Here is a 20,017-nt window from a genome sequence, read left to right on the forward strand (position 1 = left end):
TAAACATAAAGCCTAGAGGCTGGATTTGGCCGGGACTGCCAATATACATCCTCTGTTCCAAGGCCAGATCTGTTGCTTGCTCTATGAAGAAAGCCAAAGCAATCCCCTTCCTACTTTCTCCCTAAATGTAGGATGGTCTCTGAGAAGAGAGAACATGTCTCTATCGCAGCCCAACAAGGCAGTACGGTGTAGGCGGTGAGCACAGGGCCTCCCCCATTGAGCAGTACATATTGCACAAATCACTTAACCTATCCGTACCTCAATTTTCTCATCTGCAAAATGAGGATCATGAAAGTACTACCAAGGGTTGTCCGGAGGTTTAAATGAGTTTATAGGTGGAAAACACCTGTGAGAGCACATAGCCACTGAAATGCCTTCTCACAACCTGCCACTGAACCCCACAGTGGGGACAAGAGGGAGGAGGCTGGGCTTCCCGCCCCCAACCCTCCTCCACACCATCAACGGGCCTAGGCTGAATCCAGCCTCAGGGCCCATCAGGTGGGTCTAGGGGAGACTGGAGGGGCCAAGTTCTATCCCCAGAAAGAAACCTGATCAAAAAAGAAAAAAAGAAAGAAATCTGACCAACCAGGAACCAGGAACACTACACACGAACAGATCAGAGACACAAAGAAGCTTTTAAAGGAAAAAAGAGCTTTCCACAGCACAGAACACGTCCTCATAAGATGAATGTGTTTTTAATTCACTTATAACATTCTGGGTCCCCATACTATTAATGGTTTTGTTATTGATGAAAACTCCCTGTTTTTACTTTAAAGGACCTCCGAAGAAAAAAGGAGCCTCAGGACAGAATTCTAAGGTTTCCTTTAGGAGATTTAACATACTGGGGCACCTGGGTGGCTCAGTGGGTTAAAGCCTCTGCCTTCAGCTCAGGTCATGTTCCCAGGGTCCTGGGATCGAGCCCCACATCGGGCTCTCTGCTCAGCGGGGAGCCTGCTTCCTCTCTCTCTCTGCCTGCCTCTCTGCCTACTTCTGATCTCTGTCAAATAAATAAATAAATAAAATCTTTAAAAAAAAAAAAAAAAAAAAGGAAACTTCAAATACAAAACTCCAAGCCATGAGATCAGGCATTCTGAACCTGTGGTCCAAGAACAGGCTCAGAAGTCTAAGACCCCTTGGGCCAGCATGCAAAATTTTGTGTGTATAAGCACATTTTCCTAGAACTCTCAAGAGAGATCAGCAACCTCCAAAAAAGTCAAGAGTCAATGAAAAGAACCCAAAGCAAGTAAAGACTGGCTTTCTGGGAATGGTCACCACAGAGTTCTTTTACCTGGCGATCTGCACCCCCCTCCCCGTCCCATTATGATATTTTTCACTTCCCAGCATCCAGAAGGGCACATCTTCTAAATAAAGTAAAACACCTCTGGATTAATGATTTTGTACGCCGCCTCCCTCTGTTGGTGGCCCTTGTCAGGCCGCCTGACAGCGGGCCGGGGTCCTCATCCCAGCTCCCTGCATTTACCTGCTCTGTCACCTCGGGCATATCCTTTACCCTCTCTGAACCTACTTCCACGTCGGTTAAGGGCAGGTAACTCAGGTACATTGCCCAGAGCTGGTACCTGACCAGTAGTGGAGTTTTCAACAAATGTTATGATGACAATTACTAGAGGGGAAGGCCTCTCCATGTATTTCCTGGGAAATAGACACACTGCACATTTGCTCTCTGCTTGTAACAGCCTTGTCCATCTAGAGAACTCCTATGCAGCCTCTAAAACCCAAGCCAAATGCCCTCTGCATAACTGTCCCAGAGCCCTGGCACCCAGTGTGGCTGATGAGTGTCTTTCACCCGATAACTGGTGAGCTGCCTGAGGGCAGTGACTGTGCCCTCCTGCTTCCTGTTCCCCCAGTGGCCAGCCCAGATGCTGCTCCATGAACACTGCTCCATAGTTAGGCTCTACTTAGAGACCTCTGAACTACAGGTGGCTACATGCCCCACCTTAGCGGGCCACCTAGAGACCACCCGGAGGTACAACCTGCTCCTATAAAACAGGTGCGTGTCCCAGGGGAAGCCAGCCCAGAACAGCAAGTCTTCCTGAGCAGGACGGAGAGGTCTGTCCCCAGACCTAACAGCAGCACTACCCATAATGCCCACTGCTAGCAAAGCCTCAGATTTTCCATAAGTGCTGAGGAAGAACTCCTTGCCAACCACAGAGGCAGCTTCCCCTTTAGCTCTTAACGGCGGCCTCAGTTTGGGAGGCTTAGGCAGGCTTGCTTGAACCAGAAGCCCCTCTCCGTGCACAGACATACCCCCAGGATAGTCTGCACCAAGCTGCCCTGAGCTGAGATGCCCCTGGGAACCCATCCGGACCTTCTCAGCTGCCCAGGCCCAGATGCGACCCCCTGCCCACCTTCACACCCTCCAGGAGTGCCTGGGGGTCCTCGATGCCCTCGGGGACACACTTCTTGTTCTCCGGGAGGGATTCCAGTTTCTCCACCAGCGCTTTCAGGCCCTTCAGCTCAAACTCAGTGAGGTGGGTCCACTTGGCGGAGACCCCCGTGGCAGGGGAGCCGGTGGGCGTCTTGGGGTAGTCGGTGGGCACCGTCGTGGACTTCACACTTTCCTCCGACTCGTTAGACAAAGTCCTTTGGAGGAATCGCAGAGCAGGTGCTTTCGGCTTCTTCCCGGAGGCCTCCTGGTCCTCTGAGGGGGTGCTGGAGGGCGACGGAGGTCCATCGGCAGGTGGCTTGGGCACCTTCTCGGCGCCCTCCTCCTCTTCCTCCTCCTCTTCCTCCTCCTCCTTCTCTTCCTCCTGAGGCTGCTGCTCACAGGACTCCTCCTCCATCTCCGGCCAGGAATCAGATGAGAAGCCGTCTATGCTGGGCTTTCTCGGGGCATCTACGGGGAGCATAAGGGTCACAGGAAAGAGTGAGATGAACGTCCCAGACTCCCTGCTGGAAGGCCCTGGAATGTCCACACACTATGCCTCCCCTCTACTCTGGACATCAAGCTTCTTTGGACATTTCTCATGGTCTATGTCTCCCTCCGCCTCTAGAAAGGCTGGGCTCAGCCAGACATAGGATCAAATCCCAGCTCGGTTTCTTCCCAGCTGTGTGTCCTCAGACAGGTTGCTCTACCTCTCTGAATACCCCCGGCATTTTATTTTTCAACATATAAAAATAAGGCCAGGGGCGCCTGGGTGGCTCAGTTGGTTAGGTGTCTGCCTTCAGCTCGGGTCATGATCCCAAGGTCCTGGGATGCAGCCCCACCTACATCGGGCTCTCTGCTCAGCGGTGAGCCTGCTTCTCCTTTTCCCTGATGCTCTACCTACTTGTGATCTCTCTCTCTGTGTCATATAAATAAATAAGCATCTTTTTTAAAAAATAAGAATAAGGCCCAAAATGCATATATAACATAAGGACTCCAGTCACATGGAATGTCCGGAACAGGGGGAAATCTATAGAGCCAGAAAATAAACTAGTGGGCGCCTAGGCTGGGGGTGGGGAAGAGAAGGCTCTAACACAAGAGTACAGGTTTCTTTCTGGGGTAAAGAAAACGATCCCAAATCGACTGGTGATGGTCACGCAGCTCTGAAAATATGCAAAAAACCACTGAGTTCTACACATTAAATTGTATGATATGGGGACAATATCCCAATAATGCTGTTTTTTAAAAATATAGGGCGGGGCGCCTGGGTGGCTCAGTGGGTTAAAGCCTCTGGCTTCGGCTCGGGTCGTGATCCCAGGGTCCTGGGATCGAGCCCCGCATCGGGCTCTCTGCTCCACAGGGAGCCTGCTTCCTCCTCTCTCTCTGCCTGCCTCTCTGCCTAGTTGTGATTTCTCTCTGTCAAATAAATAAAATATTAAAAATATATAGATATATAGGGCAAAAAAATGCTTCCTCGGAACGCCTGCAGCGAGGATCGGCTAAGGCTTCACTGAGTACGGTCCCGGCACACAACCAGTACTTGATGCACGAGCCACTGCCCTGATGTCGCCGCTTTACTTTGGCGGGAGAAGCAGTGAGGCAGTGGGGGAAACAGACAAGCAATTTCAATGACCCCAACGCTGCCTCAAGCTTTCTTCTTGTGCCTGCAAATGGAATCGGGAACGTTCTCCTACAGCCCTAAATATCCAAATGAGAGAAGCGCCTCTCCGTTTCCTGGCCGTGAGGACGGCCACAAAATCAAGCCCCTGGCCCCCACAGGAATGTGTAAGCTACTACAACCACAGGGGTCGCCCCATTATTTCAGACTAATTTCCCATTCCCTACCAGGCTGGAAGCTTCCAGAGAGCAGGCTGTGAGGTTTCAGGACTTCTCAATACCCGATTATTGCACATCTGACACGTTGGAGACTCACAAGAGACTCCCCAGGCAAAACTGAATTTCTAGGAGGGAAATAAGCACTTCCCCATAAAGAGCTCAGTGGAAACATTTGCTCTCCATCATACGCCCAGTCTGAAACCCCTAAGAGTCATTAAGGATGACAGGGAAGGAGGGAAAAAGGCTTTTTTACAGTGAGAAAAAAAAATCTAAAAATCCTGGGGATCGCAGGAGAAACCATGCAGACCCTAAAGGAGACAAACTGATCGTGTTTTTCTAGAAAGAAGCAGTGAATGAGTCTCAGCAAACTCTGCCCCGGGAAACCCCTCAGCAGGAAGAGCTCAGAGGCGGGGGTGGAGGGTTGGGGGGGGTGTTCTTCCAGATTGTTCCTCGGTGCTCAGAGTCACAGCTAGAGGCAAAGTCAGCTGGGTATCCAAGAGTCAAGACTCAAGGACTGAGCCATTCAGGGGTGATGTCCCTTTAAGTAAAGGCAGTAAGGCAGGACTCCGCAGCAGCCATGCTCTCTCCTGCCTCTGTCAGAACCACCCAAAGCTCTGCCAAGTTTGTGTCTCCAACCCTAGTCACCACCCCCCTCCCCGCCAGCTCAAAGCTTGGTCTCAGGTTTTGGAGACTGGCTGCACCTCACGGGCCTGCTCCCATAGAGACAAAAACCCATCCCTAGGTGCAGGGGAGGACTGGGGCTGTGGGATCAGCTAGCTGGTGGCCACAGAGGACTAAAACCATCAGGATTCTTTGTTCCATAGGGATCCTGTTTCAGCAACCACGCCTGGGACTGGTTCCTCATCGAGACCTAGGAGGCCACCAAGGTGACTCCGTCGGGGGTCACGATTTCATTTTCTTGGACTCTTTATTCCACATGGGAAGTTGACAAGGATGGCTTCCCCTCCTAAGGGGTCTCCAGGAGTCTGGCCGACACTCTGGCTCAAAAGTATTCCAGAAACCCAGAGACTCTCCAGGGCCACACTGAAAATATTCTTCCTGCCCAGCTGAGCAGAGGAGACGGCCGGGCCCACATTTCACTCACCAATAAGCATTGATTCTCTCTGGTATTCCTGAGTGAGGTAGGACCGCTGGGTCACACAGTACACGTATCTTTCCAAGACATACCAGCACATCTCATAGTAGAAGGGGTAGCGAAATTTGGGCTGCACCTGAAAGCAAAGACCCAGGGGTGGAAGTCAGTTTCTGGGGGGCAAAGGAGAACCAAGGGAGAAAACAGGGGGGTGGGGGTTTCTGCGGGTGGGAGTTATTTTCACCATCTTAACAAGAGCACAAATGGTGTGAGGGGGAAATGGGGGAGGTGGGCTAGAAGGCAGGAGAGAGGCGCTGGAAGGGGCAAGATACCAGTAGCATGCACAAATGAGGAGGAAGAGGGGAGAAAGAGGCCTATGTGAGAGCATCATTTCAAAGCTCCCTGAGCTGCAGGCCGCCAGGGGAAGGCAGATGGGGTCCGCTTTGTGCTTCTGTGAGATGCAGAGAAACAGTTGTCCCCTGACCTGCTGACGGAGGGTGCGGGTACCTGCGGATGTGAGCCTGATTCCAGCTACAACAAACACAGGCTCCTCCTTGTTCTCAAAAATTCTTGAACAGACTCTGCTATCCCTCCCTGCCCCTTGAAAGACAGAAATCGACCCCCCCCCCCCCAATTAGATCGCAGACCGGCTATCAAGCATCTCCTGCACTCTGGGAGGGAGGCAACACCGGGAGGACCAATGACGAGGGAGGGGTGTGGCCTCGCCTACCTCCAGGGGCGGGGCCTTAGAGGGTCCCACCTCCTGCACCTCCGGCCCCTCCCAGACAACCACCTGGCACTCCCCAGTCTGTATCCCCAGAGAATTCCCTCTGACAAAAGTTCCCAGGGTGACCTGGGGTGGCTCTAACACCAGGAGACACACGCCCGGGTCTGGAGCAGGGGTCCAGATGGGGATCCCCTTCGGGCCACTTCTTATAGGGGAGGAAGTGCAGGTGCAGAGAGCTTTATGCATCAGAACAGTGAAAAGGCCGGGGCTCCAGGCCTGGGCTCCAAGAGAATTCTGATGGGTGGAAGCACGGGGTCTATATGGACGAGATGGCAGAGAAAGATGGCAAAGGAAGCAATTACACTGACGGCCCTGCACAGATGAACCTTCCGGAAGCTTCATCCTGAGCGGGTAAGTGAGGAATGAGGGCAGTGAGTGGGTAGTCCCTGTCTCCCCCAGAGGGACTGAGCCCTCTTTTCCAAAGCTAGATCCTACAGGTCCACACTCACTCCGGACCTGCTCTCCTGCCCTCTCGCCAAGGGTGTGTCTGCCTCCGGGGATCTCTGCGGGTGCCAGAGACCCCTCTTCACCTCTCCTACCTTCCAGAAATCCAGGGAGTTCAACGTTAAGCCAAGGACAAGGTCCCAACTTTCTTGCAACAGTCTACAGGCAACATTCTACGTGTGGGATGAAGGCAAAAACAAGCAGACCTCAGTCCTCTACCCTAAAATACCAGTCTCCTGCCTCTCTCACAGTGCCCACCTGGAAAAGGTCCCAATTCTGCCCTCTCTGAGAGTCCCAGCTCAGTCCCCCGGCCACCCCAGGTCCCGCTGACTCAGTCAGTGTTCAACCGTGAGGCCCTTTTCCCAAGTCTGGGGCGGTCTCACTTCTCCCATCTGCTTATTGGGTCCATTTGACCTCCCCACCTCTGGTGGATGGTATGTGCTGGAATGAGATCCTGGCCGCCGCATGCTTTTGAGCTCCTCCGGGGGGATGCATGGAGTTGGGAACATCTAGCGGTTTCCTTGGCTCCAGCTACTTTCCTGAGAACCCTGGTTTGAATGCTGGGATGGCAGTAATCCTTTTTCACTGTCACTGAATCAGTGCCCTTCGGAGTTTAAAAAGGAGAGGGTCACTTCAGACTGAGACAGACCCTGACCTCCTGAGAGGAGGGGTCCAGGAGCCTCAGCCCAACCCCCGCTCCAGAGCAAGGACCAAGAAACTTTGAAACCAATTGCCAATACCTACAGAGCAGGCTGAGGACGGGCAAGCCCGCCTCTTCTCGGACGGACCCTTACTCACATCTCCTGGCTTCAGATTTGATCGGTTAAGACTCTGAAGTTGCTTTTGACCTTACAAATTTTGGGAAACCGTGCGAGCCACTCCGCACGGCAGGGCACCGCGGCGCCTGAGACTTTTTCTAGATCAGGAAAAAAAAATATATTTTTTGGCTGTCTATCAGGAGAGGAAGAGAAGTCTCCCCTCATTGTTGCTGAACCCAAGGGAAACCAGCTGGGTGAAAACAAATGCTGATGAAGGAATTCAAATTTTTTCTTTTATTTTTATTTTTTTTTTTCCAAGAGAGCACGGCAGGAAACAAAATGGGCAAAGAATTGACTTACAAACGGGTTGTCGCCTTCCACCCTTCGCCTTCAAAAGGTCTCAGCCACATGCCTGGGAACATTAAACACACGATTGCTCAACATTATTTGTTGACAGATTCGGAGCCTCACCAAATTGAGTTGTTCACCAAAAGGCAAGGCAGTTCAGAAAGCATGCAGCGCTCCCAGCCTAGGGGATGATCAGTCTATGAGCCGATCTCAAGGGGTAGCTTTGAGTTCCCAAAGGCCCCTGCGAGTAGCACTTGGCCTTAGCCCTTCCTCTTACAGCTGAGCGACCTCGGGAGATCAGAACCAAAGGCGTTTTGGTGCATTGAGAACTCCCAGGTCTCAGGGGACTTGAAAAACTAAAATATGAGGGTGGGTGGAAGTATCTTAAAATTTGTTTTTCTCCTGGAAAAAAAAAAAAAAAAAGTCAATGGGAAAAAAAAAAAAATCCAATGGCGGAGGAAAAGAGGAGAGGAAGGGAAAATTATTTGCAATTTCCAAATAGATTCACTGGCTGAGACGGAATGGAGCGTGCGGCGTTACCTTTCCTGAGAAAGCTGCCTTCACTAGAGCCATTGGGGGGGAGAAAAGATAAACATAAGAGAGACGGCAGTTTAATGAATGATCAACTGGACCATCCCTGTCCCTTATCAAGCTAACTGGCGTTAAAAATACGTAGTGAGAGTTGTCGAGACATTCTCTTCACATAATAAACATGCAACACATCCGGTCCTTGGTGTGGCCACCCCCCCCACATCTTTACAATGAGAGGGTTTACTCTGCATAGGGGAAGATACATGTGGGTGTCTACACACTGGAAACCACCAGGCCCGGGGAAGGGCAGGGCCCCAGCGGCAGTATCACCCAACCCCCCCCCCCCCCCCCGCCCAAATTCAAATCCTAGCCAGCAGAGACGCAGCTTCCTAAACATAGGAGACCATTGGGGTTCCCCTGGTCTGGATGGGAGGGGGGGATCCCCCCCTTGGGCCACAAAGGCAAATTCTTTTTCTAAGACAAATCCACACCACAGGGCTTAAAGACTGACAGTTTCCTGTCTCCCCCACCCCGCCCCCTCCCCCCCCACCCCACCCCCCCCGCCTTTGGTTTCCAAGCAAAGCCCCGTTTTAGGGACTCTTGAAAAACTATTTTTAAATGGCCATAACCTTCTTAAGAAAGCTCACAGGGATGTAAGGAATTAAGCTGTAGCGAGCTGACAAGGAGCCCTGGCATTTTATCCGGCTTCCAGTGCTCTCTCCCCAGCATCTTTTGTCTGCCTTGGCTCCTAAGACATAAACAATTGGGCCCTGTAGCCAAGCCCTCTCCAAAGACCAGAAATCAAAGCAGATTAAACAGCCTGCTGCTGCTTCCAGCCCAGCCTGCCCGCCAGCCCCCCGCCCAGCAACCTGCTTCAGGGAAACCAGATGGGGCGCCCACTCAGATGACAGGGAGAGTGGGCCTTGGGGGAGGGGACCCCGCCGTGCTCATCTCAACATGGACCTGAGAGTCTCCAGGCGCTCACTGTGATGCCGAGGGTTCCACACTATTACTCTCCCTCCGAGCAGAGGAGAGGAGCTGGACTCCTGATGGAAGGATGGGGCCCAAATCCACTGAGAGCGGACAATCCGGATCCCCTGGGGGAGGGGGACAGCTGCCAAGCAAGTTGCCAAAGCCTTTAGAAATCCCAGCCTGATTCTGGCTTTCAGGAATTGGCTGGAAAAGTCATGGGCCTCACTTCTGGATTTCTCCTTTTTTATCCCATACTCCCTAGTCTGCTCATAACGCAAACTGGCCCATTCTTCAGGGCTGGCCAGGGAACAGCTGGCCGGAGCCCCAGACAGCACTTGACCCAGACTATGGGAGGACCACTCACACCCAGGATGCCCCAGGGCAGCCTCCCCCAGACCTGGAAAGGAATGGTGGGCGGGCAACAGAGAAAAGAGGTGCGAAAATCCACAAAACAAGACCCAGTCTCTGCAGACCCGGCAGCAAACCCATCACTGAAGACGCACAGTTGCTCTGGGACGACAACCTGACCACTGAACAGAGCTCAGGTTGTTCCCAGGAAACCCCTGGACACAGTCCCTCAATGCCATCAGGACGGTTTGAGAAGTCAGACACAACACAGTAGCTAAGTTCTGGTTCACGTATGTGATTCTGGCAGCCCTGGGCCTAGAAACTAGACCAAGAAAAGTGGGGACCCTGGGCCCAGGGCATCTGCCTCAAGGGAATGCTTCTGCAGAGTCCAGACACGACCACACCTCTCTGGAGCAAAAAAGCCTCCTCTGAGGCAAAACCCAGGAAGATGTGGTGTGGTCCGTCCACACGAGGAACTGTGACTCAGCCATAAAAAGGGATGAAGCAATGACCCCGGCTACATCGCGGATGAACCCCGAAGACAGAAGTGAGAAGTGACAGAAACTAATCACAAAAGGACACAGGACAGGATTCCATGTCTGTGCAACGTCCAGTGACAGGCCAATCTGTGGAGGCAGAAAGTAGACTGTTGGTTGCCACAGGCTTATTGGGGGGAGAGGGGTGGCTATGGAAGGTGACTGCTAATGAGTAGGGGGTTTCCTTCCGGGGTGATGAGAATGTCCTTGAGTTAGAGGCAGCAGCTGCGCAAGGCTGTGGATGGGCTAAATCCCGTGGAGTCGCACAGCATAACTGGTCCCTCATGTGCTATGCGCGTTATAGCTCAACAGAAAAATGAGAATATGTGAACAACTGTAAGAAAAAAGGAGAAAGAAGGGGCCCTCTTGACCCCAGTTTCCCGCCCTCAGATCTGCCTCTCAACTGCCTTGGGACCCTTGGCCCAGCTCCACAGTGGGAAAGCGGGTGTAGACTCGAGCAGCCAGTGCTCCCCAGGGGAAGCTTGTGGAACAGAGCGACGTGGAGGGCACACGCGGCACACGTCAGGTGTCTCAGCCTCAGTCCCGGTCCTGGGGGATGGGAGTGGGGGAGACCCTATGTCTGAGAAGCTGTGACCATCACAGTCACAAGGAAAAGCCCCGCCCCCGCCGCCTGCAAGCAGACATGGGGACAGAGCTCAGAGGGGACAGTATACAGATACTGGCTTCCTCGGGGCGTGATATCACATTTGGGGTCCCTGGATGGAGGCGACACATGGCCAAGAGCTGACCTTTCTAAGCCCCCCTCCGAACCACAGCCATAACCACCCCAAAATCCCCCCCAACTCCTGTGCATCCCTGTCTACACCCGAGAAGAAGGAAGAGGCAGGGTTCCCAGTATCTCACAGCGTTTCCTCACTAGATGCTTCCTCTTTGACGAGGGGGTTTTGGCTGCCACTGGCCTGGAGATGAACAGAAACTCCAGGGGCTCTGGGTGGGGCTGTTACAGACAGCCCCCGGCAAGGACCAAGGCCCTGCTTGAGGCAGGGGACGGGAGGGAGGGGGAACCACGGAGGACTTTGGAACGACTTGTCCCCACACACCCCGAGCGCCAGGCAGGGCTCAGGGGCTTGGGCAATCCCGCCGGGAGAGAAGGAAGCCTCCTTACCCGTGTTCTGTCCTCGATCTCGTAGATCCGCAGCTGCATGGGCACGTTAAAGCTGTGCAGGATGTTTCCGCCAAATACCAGAGAGTCTACAGGGGTGTAGACGGCATGGATCCAACCTGGGGCGGGGAGGGCACAGGCAGGGTCAGCCGCGGGCTCCCGGACCCCTGGGGAGGTCATCCATGGAAGCACGCACAAGGGCCCAGGAGGCCCAGGGGGCATCCAGGGCCACAGCTGAGGATCCCTGGGCTGCCTGACCCAGAAGGCACAGTTCCGGGCTGGCCGACAGGGCTCGGACACACAGCCCCGAAGGACGACCACAGGCATTGACCCCTGGGTGGCGCGAGACAGTGGTGGGCAGCGGAAGGGCCTCGACAAAGGCTTCCTCATGTTGCTGCAGCCTCCAGCGGGGACAGGCCCCGTCTCTCCTCCCCATGCTGGCCAGGGAGCCACATCCCTCTCATTCAGGCTGGCCCTGAGCCTCTTTCCCAGCTGCCCAGACAACATCAGTCTCAGGAGAAATCACAAAGGACCACCTGGGACCACAGCTAAGGAGTGACACCGGCCAGAACACTGCGGGGGACCCAGACACTTCCCTGTCTGCAGTGCAGAAGACCGAAGTCACCTGTAAGGACTGGAACCCAGGGCGGTGGCCTGGCTTGGTCCCTGAAGGCTGGACGTATCGAGCCACCCGACTCCCTCACATGTAACTAATACATGTCTCCAGGGCTCAGCGGACCCACATGTGCTCCCGCCCACAGTCACAGCGCAGAGCTAGGGGACAGGCAGGAGGATAATCCCCGCCCATGGACAGATGCTGCAACCAAGTCACTTGCTGGACGAGGTCGCAGCGCCTCCTTTCGGAACCCCTACGCCGCCGGCCACTCCATCACAGGCTCAGCCCACCAGGCCTGCGGGTCCCACGACCAGGCCAGGGAGGCAAAAAGAGACATGCAGAGGGAACAAGACAGACAGAGGTAGGACAAGGACAGAGAGAGGCAGACAGACTCACAGTGAGAGACAGGATCGGCAGAGGAGAAAGGGGACAGACAGGGCAACCCCAACCCCGAGATCCCCGGCCAAAGCATCCACATCTCCTCTGACCCCTCTTCTCTGAGCTGTGTGCGTTAGTTTGTCTGCCTGGAGGACGATTACAGAGCCCCACCCCCACCCCAAACGCACCAGTCCTGGGTCATAGGTAGCCCCAGGTCCAAGGCGGCCAGGAACAAAGGTACAAGGCCACTGCTGCCCTCTGTGGGACACAGGCGCTGGTGCTGCCCTGCAGGGCAGGGAGTGGGATGAGCTGGCGGACCTGGGGGAGGGCGGGGACAAGCACCAGCCCAGAGCACAGGAACAAAGGCTCTGTGTAACCTGGTTCTGTCTAGCTCCCCACACCTCGGGCTCCGCTGGGCAGGTGTGCTCTTGTCGCGTTCCCTGGGCGCCTTCCCATCACCCTCGCCCCTCCGTGCAGGACAAGTGTGGCTGCCGCTTGGCTTCCGCATCTGCTTCGGTCTCTCCATCTCAGCTGTGTGCCAGCTGATTTTCTCGGCTGTACGTTTTCTATCTTTGCTGAGCAGAGCTACACTGCCCAGGACTGTTCTTACGGCTTAAGCAACGTGACTTAAGCAACATTTCCTGAACTGGGACCCAGGACTGCCAGGGTCAAAGAGATGCACGTAGCAGGATGAAGCCTGAACGGGGCCAAGAAGCAGGGACCCCGTTCCTATGCTCCTTACATGCCCACCCAGGGCCACACAGAAAGCTCCAGCCCCTCACACCTGGGCTGGAAACTGTCCCGTGGCCGACTCACCATGTGCTATGGGGTAGCTGACCACCCCCTCTCCTGGCCTCTATCTGCCCGAGTAAAATGAGGGAGATCACTACCTCCCATGCGGGGAACCTGGTGAGCAAGAACTCAGTCCATGTAAGCAACTGCCACTGATACTCGTGGTGGTCTCGTCCATCTTGAAGACTTTGCAAACACTGGTGCCCGCGTCAGTCTGCATTTATAGACTCTCCCTTCTGTCCTATCAGGTGGAAACGCAGACACACCTGACTTACACCTGTTACCCTCATCCAGCAAGTGACTCGGTGAGCCAAGAGGGAAACGGAAGAGAGGTTCTGTTTCAAGCAGAGTGGCAGGGAATCTATACCCCCAGGCATTTCAACGGATTCTAGAAGCTTCTACCCACTCTTCTCTAATCCCCAAGCCAGGGCCTCACAGGTGGGCCAGGCCGCCTCAAACGGGTTAGTCACTGCCAAGTTCTTCCCCGTAGCCTTCCTCAGATCTGCTCCATGACTTTGGAGCATTTCCCTCAGGAAGAACCAGGAAGGAGAAACAATAGCGTTCACAGGGTCCATCCATCCTCACCCTCCTGATGATGTCTCCTTGGCTGCATCCCAGGAAGCACAAGAGAGCAGGTGTCCCAGGCTGGTGACTGAGCTGGGGAGGCTGACATCTGCCTCTTGCTTCCAGAACAGAATCACCAACAACATGAAGGCAATAACAGGGGTGATTCTACACAAGCGACAAAGGACAGATCCAGTCAAGGAAGGAAAGCAGGCAACCCACAGAGCCTACTGACAAGTGTTCTCTGGGACCTGAGGAACAGTGGATCACACAACCCAGACACTCGGGATTCAGAAACCGAAGTCCCCCTCCCACCCCGCCATCCACATTTGTCTGTCTCTGTGGCTGCTGTAGGGGTAAACCCAGAAGTCACAGAACTCGGGGGCACCTCACGAAGGGCCATGGCCTGCTTCCTTCATGAACTCCCTGAGCTGAGCCAGGCTCCAGGCTGGGCAGACCAGCTGCCAAGGTGCAGCCTCTCCTCTCTAGGACCTCCCAGCTAGTACCAGGGACCCAAACTGACAGGCCACAGGCTGCGGCAGACTCAGGAGCGTGTTTAGTTTGACCCACCTGTGCTACAAAAATGGGGGAACTTCACAAGACAATCTGAACTGCTTCCTTCTCTAGAAAAAAACAGGAAGACGGGCCCACCAGGCCGTTCTCTGGCTTTCACTGGCTGGAGACGCATACCAACTGTACAGTGTTGCCCACTCACCCTCTGCCTCTCCAGCCTGCTTCACTGCTACCCTCTCCCTGCTCTGTACCCATTTTACAGGTGGGTCATCTGAGGCCCAAGTCATGTAACACTCTTAAGTAGCTTCAGGTTACTTTTTCCTCAGACTGGCCTCAGTCTAAGAAACATCTAGGGCTACCCATGAATTTGGGGTCATGAGTGATTTTATTTATTTATTTATTTGCTTGTTTTAGAGGGAGACAGAGAGCAGGGAGAGCAGTGGGAGGGGGAATCCCCACTGAGCCCAGAGCCTGAGGCAGGACTCAGTCTGGGTCTCAATCCCATGACCCAGATATCATGACCTCAGCCAAAATCAAGAATTGGATGCTGGGGCACCTGGGTGGCTCAGTGGGTTAAGCCTCTGCCTTCGGCTCAGGTCATGATCTCAGGGTCCTGGGATCAAGCCCCAAGGCTCTCTGCTCAGTAGGGAGCCTGCTTCCCCCTCTCTCTCAGCCTGCTACTTGTGATCTCTCTCTGTCAAATAAATAAATAAAGTCTTAAAAAAAAAAAGAAAAAAGAATTGGATGCTGAGCTACCCAGGCACCCTTGGTCATGGGTGAGTCTTACCACAAAGCAAGGATGGAAAATACTTTCAGGCCAGTCCAAGCCACCGACCCCAGGTCCCTATGTTAGAATCCCCCTCCTGCCTGCTACCTGGCTGGACACATTCAGGACAGAGAGAATGTGTCTTACAGCCTCCCTAGGACCTTCCACACTGCCAAGAAGGCCCTTAAGGAATTTGTTAAATAAGCAAATAATTCTCCCAAAGCCATACGGCTGAGAAGGAAGACTGAATCCTAAGTCTACTGACTCCCAGACTAACGGGGAACCAGGTGAACTCTGAAACTAGACACACCTGGGTTCTTGCCCTGCTCTGTTGCTTATTAACTGTGTGACCTTGGACTAGTTTGTTTACCTCTCTGGGCCTCAGGAACATTCTTTATTTAAGTTTTTTTTTTTTTTTTCATTTTTCAAAGTAATCTCTATACCCATTGTGGGCTCGAATTCACAATTCCGAGATCAAGAGCCGCATGCTCTACCAACTAAGTCAGCCAGGCGCCCCCATGAACTTTCTTTATTTAAAGAAAAGGCAGGAGGAAATAAGTTTCTCTCCCTATGCTTATGAAGAAGGTAAGTAATATACTCAAAATGTTTGCGGCTTGCTAGTATGTTATTATGACCATTAGCTATAGTTCACCTAAGCTGGTGCAGCCAGGGGAGGCTAGCCCATCCACATGGTCAGGGCACTGGCCACACGCATCACATGAAGGAAAAAGATGTCACTGAGTCCATCTGACCTCTCATTCCTTGGGGATGATTTCCACCTCTAGCTTTCCATCCACCTCGCGATCAGGCTGAATCTGGGTGACCAGCCAGCCGCTCCTGACCCTGACTGTGTGCCCGGGCAAGGCCTCGGCCACCTTCAAGTCTTCCTCTTCCGGGCAGCTTTCTAGGACCACCTAGGAATGAGTCCTGAGCACCACGACCCCCCGCAGCACGGCCTTTACCCAGCTTTTCACCCCAGACACAAGAAGGAAGAGTTAAATCGCATCTCACAAAGTTACTGTAACATTTAAAAACCCTCCCAACCCAGCAGCCTCCCGGTTTAGCCTTCAGAGTTGATGACCTGCTGAATGACCCACAGGGACACACGAGGCCAGCATGAGGTAGGAGGACACCTGTCTAAGATCGCACTGTGGGGACAAAAATCATTGTCAGAAGTGAGAAATGCCAGCATTAGATTCTCTGCTCCGGACACAGAAAAACCCACATGCAGACAGGCCTTGTTCCCCAAGGCCAGCTCTCCAGTCTCCCCCCAAAGCCACACTCCAGCTCCCCCGACCCCCAGCTGTGTGTCTGCCCACAGGTCAGGGGGTGTGGACTCGGGAGAGAATCCCCAGGTGCCCGACTACTTCTGCGATGGCGAACTCTGGTCCTTCAGTGTTCACTGGGATGATAAGAAAATGAGAAAAAGGAAGATGACACCGACTGTCATAAACTCAAAACCATCAAATACAAACCACCATCCTTTATTCCAAAATTATGGATTTTCAACTTTTTTAGTAATGGGATCACCTCCTATTTGTGAAAATCAGCAGTAGTGGATGCCAGGTAGTTTTTGTTTTGTTTTGTTTTTAAACTAACGCCCATCTTTAGTAAAATTGCAAGTTTGTAACAATAAACTCCTAACTTTTTTTTTTTTTTTTAATTTCCTTGGTCCCTGCAGAAATCAGTGCTTGGGAACCACATGGACCCCCTGCCTCTGCGAAGGGGACAAGTTCTAACTGTCCTTTTTTCACTTCCTGAACATCCTGGTCTCGCTCACAGCCCTCAGGGCCAGGCATCTTTCCTGCGATCTAACTCAACCTGCTGCTGCGGTTCAAATCCTCCTCTTGCCTTCAACAAACAGTCACACCCCTGCTGGGACTCAGAGGCCGCCTCTCAAGACTTTCTCTAACCTGCTAAGTCACCAAAATGAACACCCCTCCCAACCAGGACTGAGGGAAAGCAATGAGCCACCTCCCAGCTGTGCAGAAGGCCTGGAGTCCTCCCGGGGAGGGCAGGAGGCCTGCGCTCAGTGCGACCAGGTTGGGAGGCACCTGGAAGGTTCCAGAGTTCAGCGCCATCCTGCTCCCATTGTACAGATGGGATGGCTGAGGCACAGAGAGGGGACGAGACCTGCCCCAGGGCACAACGAGAGTCAGCAGCAAGGCCAAGAACATGACAGGGTTCCCCTGCATCCACCATGGCTAACCCCCATGAAGAGTGGCTTGAACACACCTAAGAGGTCTCTGTGCCTCTCTGCCCACCCACTGCACCACCCCTTCCTGTCTCAAGGAGGGGTCCCTCCCCTCCCCAAGTCTGAGGATGGACCTGGGGCCATAGTAACAAAGTCTCCCCCACTAAACCCTGCCACTTCCAAACCCCCAGTTTCTCTAATAGTGAAATCTCTGCCTTCTGCTCAACTTTCTGGAAAAGCCCAAGTGTGCAGACCCCATCTCCTCGGTGGGAGATGCTACCATAACAGCCCCCTCTTCACTTGACACTAGTGCTTCACATCCAGACCCAAGGCCAGCTTCCAAGACCACTCTCAGAAACCTAAGTGTGACCAGATTCTCCATCCAATGGATCTTAGTTGCTTCAAAAGATACTCCTAAGGTTCAAGTTCCCCACTCAGTGGCAAATTCCCTGCAGGCTCCTTAGCACAGTCATATACATAGCCTCTGCTTGTATACATCCAGTGACAGGGAGCTCACTACCTAGCAGAGCAAATCATTCCACCACTTGGCTGTATCTCTTCTTCCAGGAGAAGATCTTTCAACCAGCTGACAGCTGTTCCCATTCAATATTACTTCCCCAGATCAAACCATCCAATTCCTCCTTCAAATTCATCTCACCTGATGTGACATCCAGATCAACTCACTCTCCAAAGTATAGTGACCAAAAGGAGCACAACCTCCTATATGTGACCGGACCCCCTCATTTAATACAGCGGGACTGTCACCTCCCTCATCCTGGGTAAAATGTTACTGTTAATGCCACCAAAAACTGCACTCCCTGACCCCTAAGGGCATCTGTCATACTCACTGGTGCCTCAGCCTGTAGCTGCCCAAAAGCCCTCAGTCCATCACCGGAGAGCTGAGGCATGGAGGTTTCAGCTCACTCGGTCCTCACTACCACCCTGGGAAGTCTCACTCCCATTTTACAGACAAGAACACCGAGGCACAGAGAGCTTAACTCACTCCCGTAAACTCACAGCTCATAAGCACCAGAGCTGAAATTCAAACGAAGGCCATTCAGTCTGGCTCCGGGGCCGGTGCTCTGAATTACCGCCCCCCCACTATACTTGTAGCCGCAATTTCTTTTTTTTCTTTTCTTCTTAATTTCTTTTTTTGGTGGGGGATGGGGGGTGGGACTCCAAGTACAAGAGTGGACATTGACCTTTACTACTTTTCACCTTGTGCTGCAGAAGGAGGCTGCCACGTTGGGTCCTTCCCCAAAGCTAGATTCCCCTCTGCCCATTCCCTAGGCTTTCAGGCGCCCTTAGAAGACCCCCCACTCCGGGGTCCGCCCTTCCCCAGAACCTGCCCGGGACTGCCATTACCATACATTGCTTCTTTGGGTAAAACAACCCAATTCCTCCTTCAAGGGGGTGAGCCCACCCTCCTCCCCACAGCACCACATCACCCCGTCACACAGGAATCTCCACAGTACGTCCCGGGGGGAGCCACTCACCTTCCCCTGAGGAAGGACACTAGGCTTTTTCCCAAGAGTGAATTCTAGCCCACAGGCAGGAGACACAGGCTAGATGTGAGAGAGACAGGGGCTACTTCTCCCTGCAGCCCGAGGCCTGCTTTTCTCAGGGACTCCCAGTGGCCATAAGGCCCACAGAACCCTGTCGCTTGGCCCAAAACCCTGGCTGAGGCCACAGGAGAGCCAGGGGCCGAGAGAGAGCCCGGCGCCAGCCTTGCCGGAACCTACCGGAAGGGATGAAAAACGTGTAGCCCTGTTTCAGCTCAATTCTTTGGCATCGCTCCACGCGGTCTCCCAGGAAGATGTCACTCTGTTTTCCTGACAGCACCCACTCCTCGTACAGTGCCAAATTGTGCAGGGTTGGAGGAATCAGCCAAAAGATCTTGGGAGGAAAAGGAGGCAATCAGCTGAAGATCCGGGCCAAAGTCCTGGATTCCTTCCAGGCTGTGCCACAGCCCAAGGAGACAGCCCTACCTGCCTGGAAGCGGGGAGGACAGGGGACCGCCTCCAGGCCCAGGCCCAAAGGGTCTCTGGGATGGCGGGGAGGCTGTGCCACCCTTCCGGAACACCCTCTGCCTGCCTCTAGGGACTCTCCATTCCCGCTCAAACATCAGGGTGGGTAGAGCTCCTCGACTGGGTGGAACATTCTTTCTCCCGAGCCACAGGCTCGCTGGGGAGGTAAGGGAAGGAGAGGAAGGGAATTTCCTCAGTTGTATGAAAAAATGGTCCAATAAATAAACTCAGCCTGTGCTCACTCTGCAGAGGGAGGAAAAACATCTGGAACCAAGTAGGATGACTTCCTACCCAGAATTTCTTCCAACATGTTTGGTTAAAACAAACGCACACACACAAACCCAGACAAGCAGGGCGACACGCGTCCGCTGAAGGAGCGCCCACGTCCGTGCGGGCCACACTCAGAAGCAAAAGCAGCAGTAACATCCTGAAAGCGCGCACCACCACCTCCTCTCTCTGGGCGACGTCTGTCCCTCAGATAAAATGTTCTTGGAGGCAGGTGGTGCCGGCAACTAGACTTTTAAGTTAAGGTCTTCGCGCAGAGGGAACGCTGGGAGCTCTTGGGCACCCAGGCTGGAGCTGTGATCTGGCTGGAGGTGCTTGGAACACTGGACTGGGGGAGCAGGTGTAGGACGGGTAACCGGATGTGATGCAGAAGGGCTGAGCGGAATCCTCCCCTCCAGGAGGAGACAGGGAGTGGGGAGGTGGTCCTGAAAGTGGGCGGGGCAGGAGCCCCTGGATGCGCAGGGCGGGGAGGACAGCGCGGAGGGCGGAGCGAGAGCCCCTCCACGAAGGAAACAGGCAGGGATGTGCAGAAGTCCAGGAGACTCGGCTCAACTCACCTTCCCACCCCGGAAAACATGGTACCAAACGGAAGTGCCTCCGAAGTCGATGTGGAAGTCAGTGAAACAGCCTTTCACGCTCATCAGACAGTACCTGCGGCACAGAAGCGGGGGATGGGGAGGGCAGGAAAAATCATTCAGGTCCTGAATCACTGGAGGTGTCTGA

At 53.7% G+C, this 20,017-nt stretch overlaps 1 protein-coding gene across 11 annotated transcripts in view; it reads right to left on the reverse strand.

Annotated features, from left to right (window-relative positions):
* Nucleotides 1–20,017, reverse strand: part of KDM2B (lysine demethylase 2B) — a 122,574-nt gene that overhangs the window by 62,474 nt on the left and 40,083 nt on the right. For all 11 annotated transcript variants that reach the window (XM_032311627.1, XM_032311620.1, XM_032311619.1 and 8 more), the window contains exons 7-11: nucleotides 19,852–19,945; nucleotides 18,725–18,878; nucleotides 11,163–11,278; nucleotides 5,325–5,451; nucleotides 2,367–2,854 (exon numbers count right to left, since the gene is read on the reverse strand). In XM_032311627.1, coding sequence (XP_032167518.1) covers nucleotides 2,367–2,854; nucleotides 5,325–5,451; nucleotides 11,163–11,278; nucleotides 18,725–18,878; nucleotides 19,852–19,945 — 979 coding nt within the window. The remainder of the gene's footprint in view (nucleotides 1–2,366; nucleotides 2,855–5,324; nucleotides 5,452–11,162; nucleotides 11,279–18,724; nucleotides 18,879–19,851; nucleotides 19,946–20,017) is intronic.

The sequence above is a fragment of the Mustela erminea genome, chromosome 13 (genome assembly GCF_009829155.1).
Source record: "Mustela erminea isolate mMusErm1 chromosome 13, mMusErm1.Pri, whole genome shotgun sequence".
Classification (NCBI taxonomy): domain Eukaryota; kingdom Metazoa; phylum Chordata; class Mammalia; order Carnivora; family Mustelidae; genus Mustela; species Mustela erminea.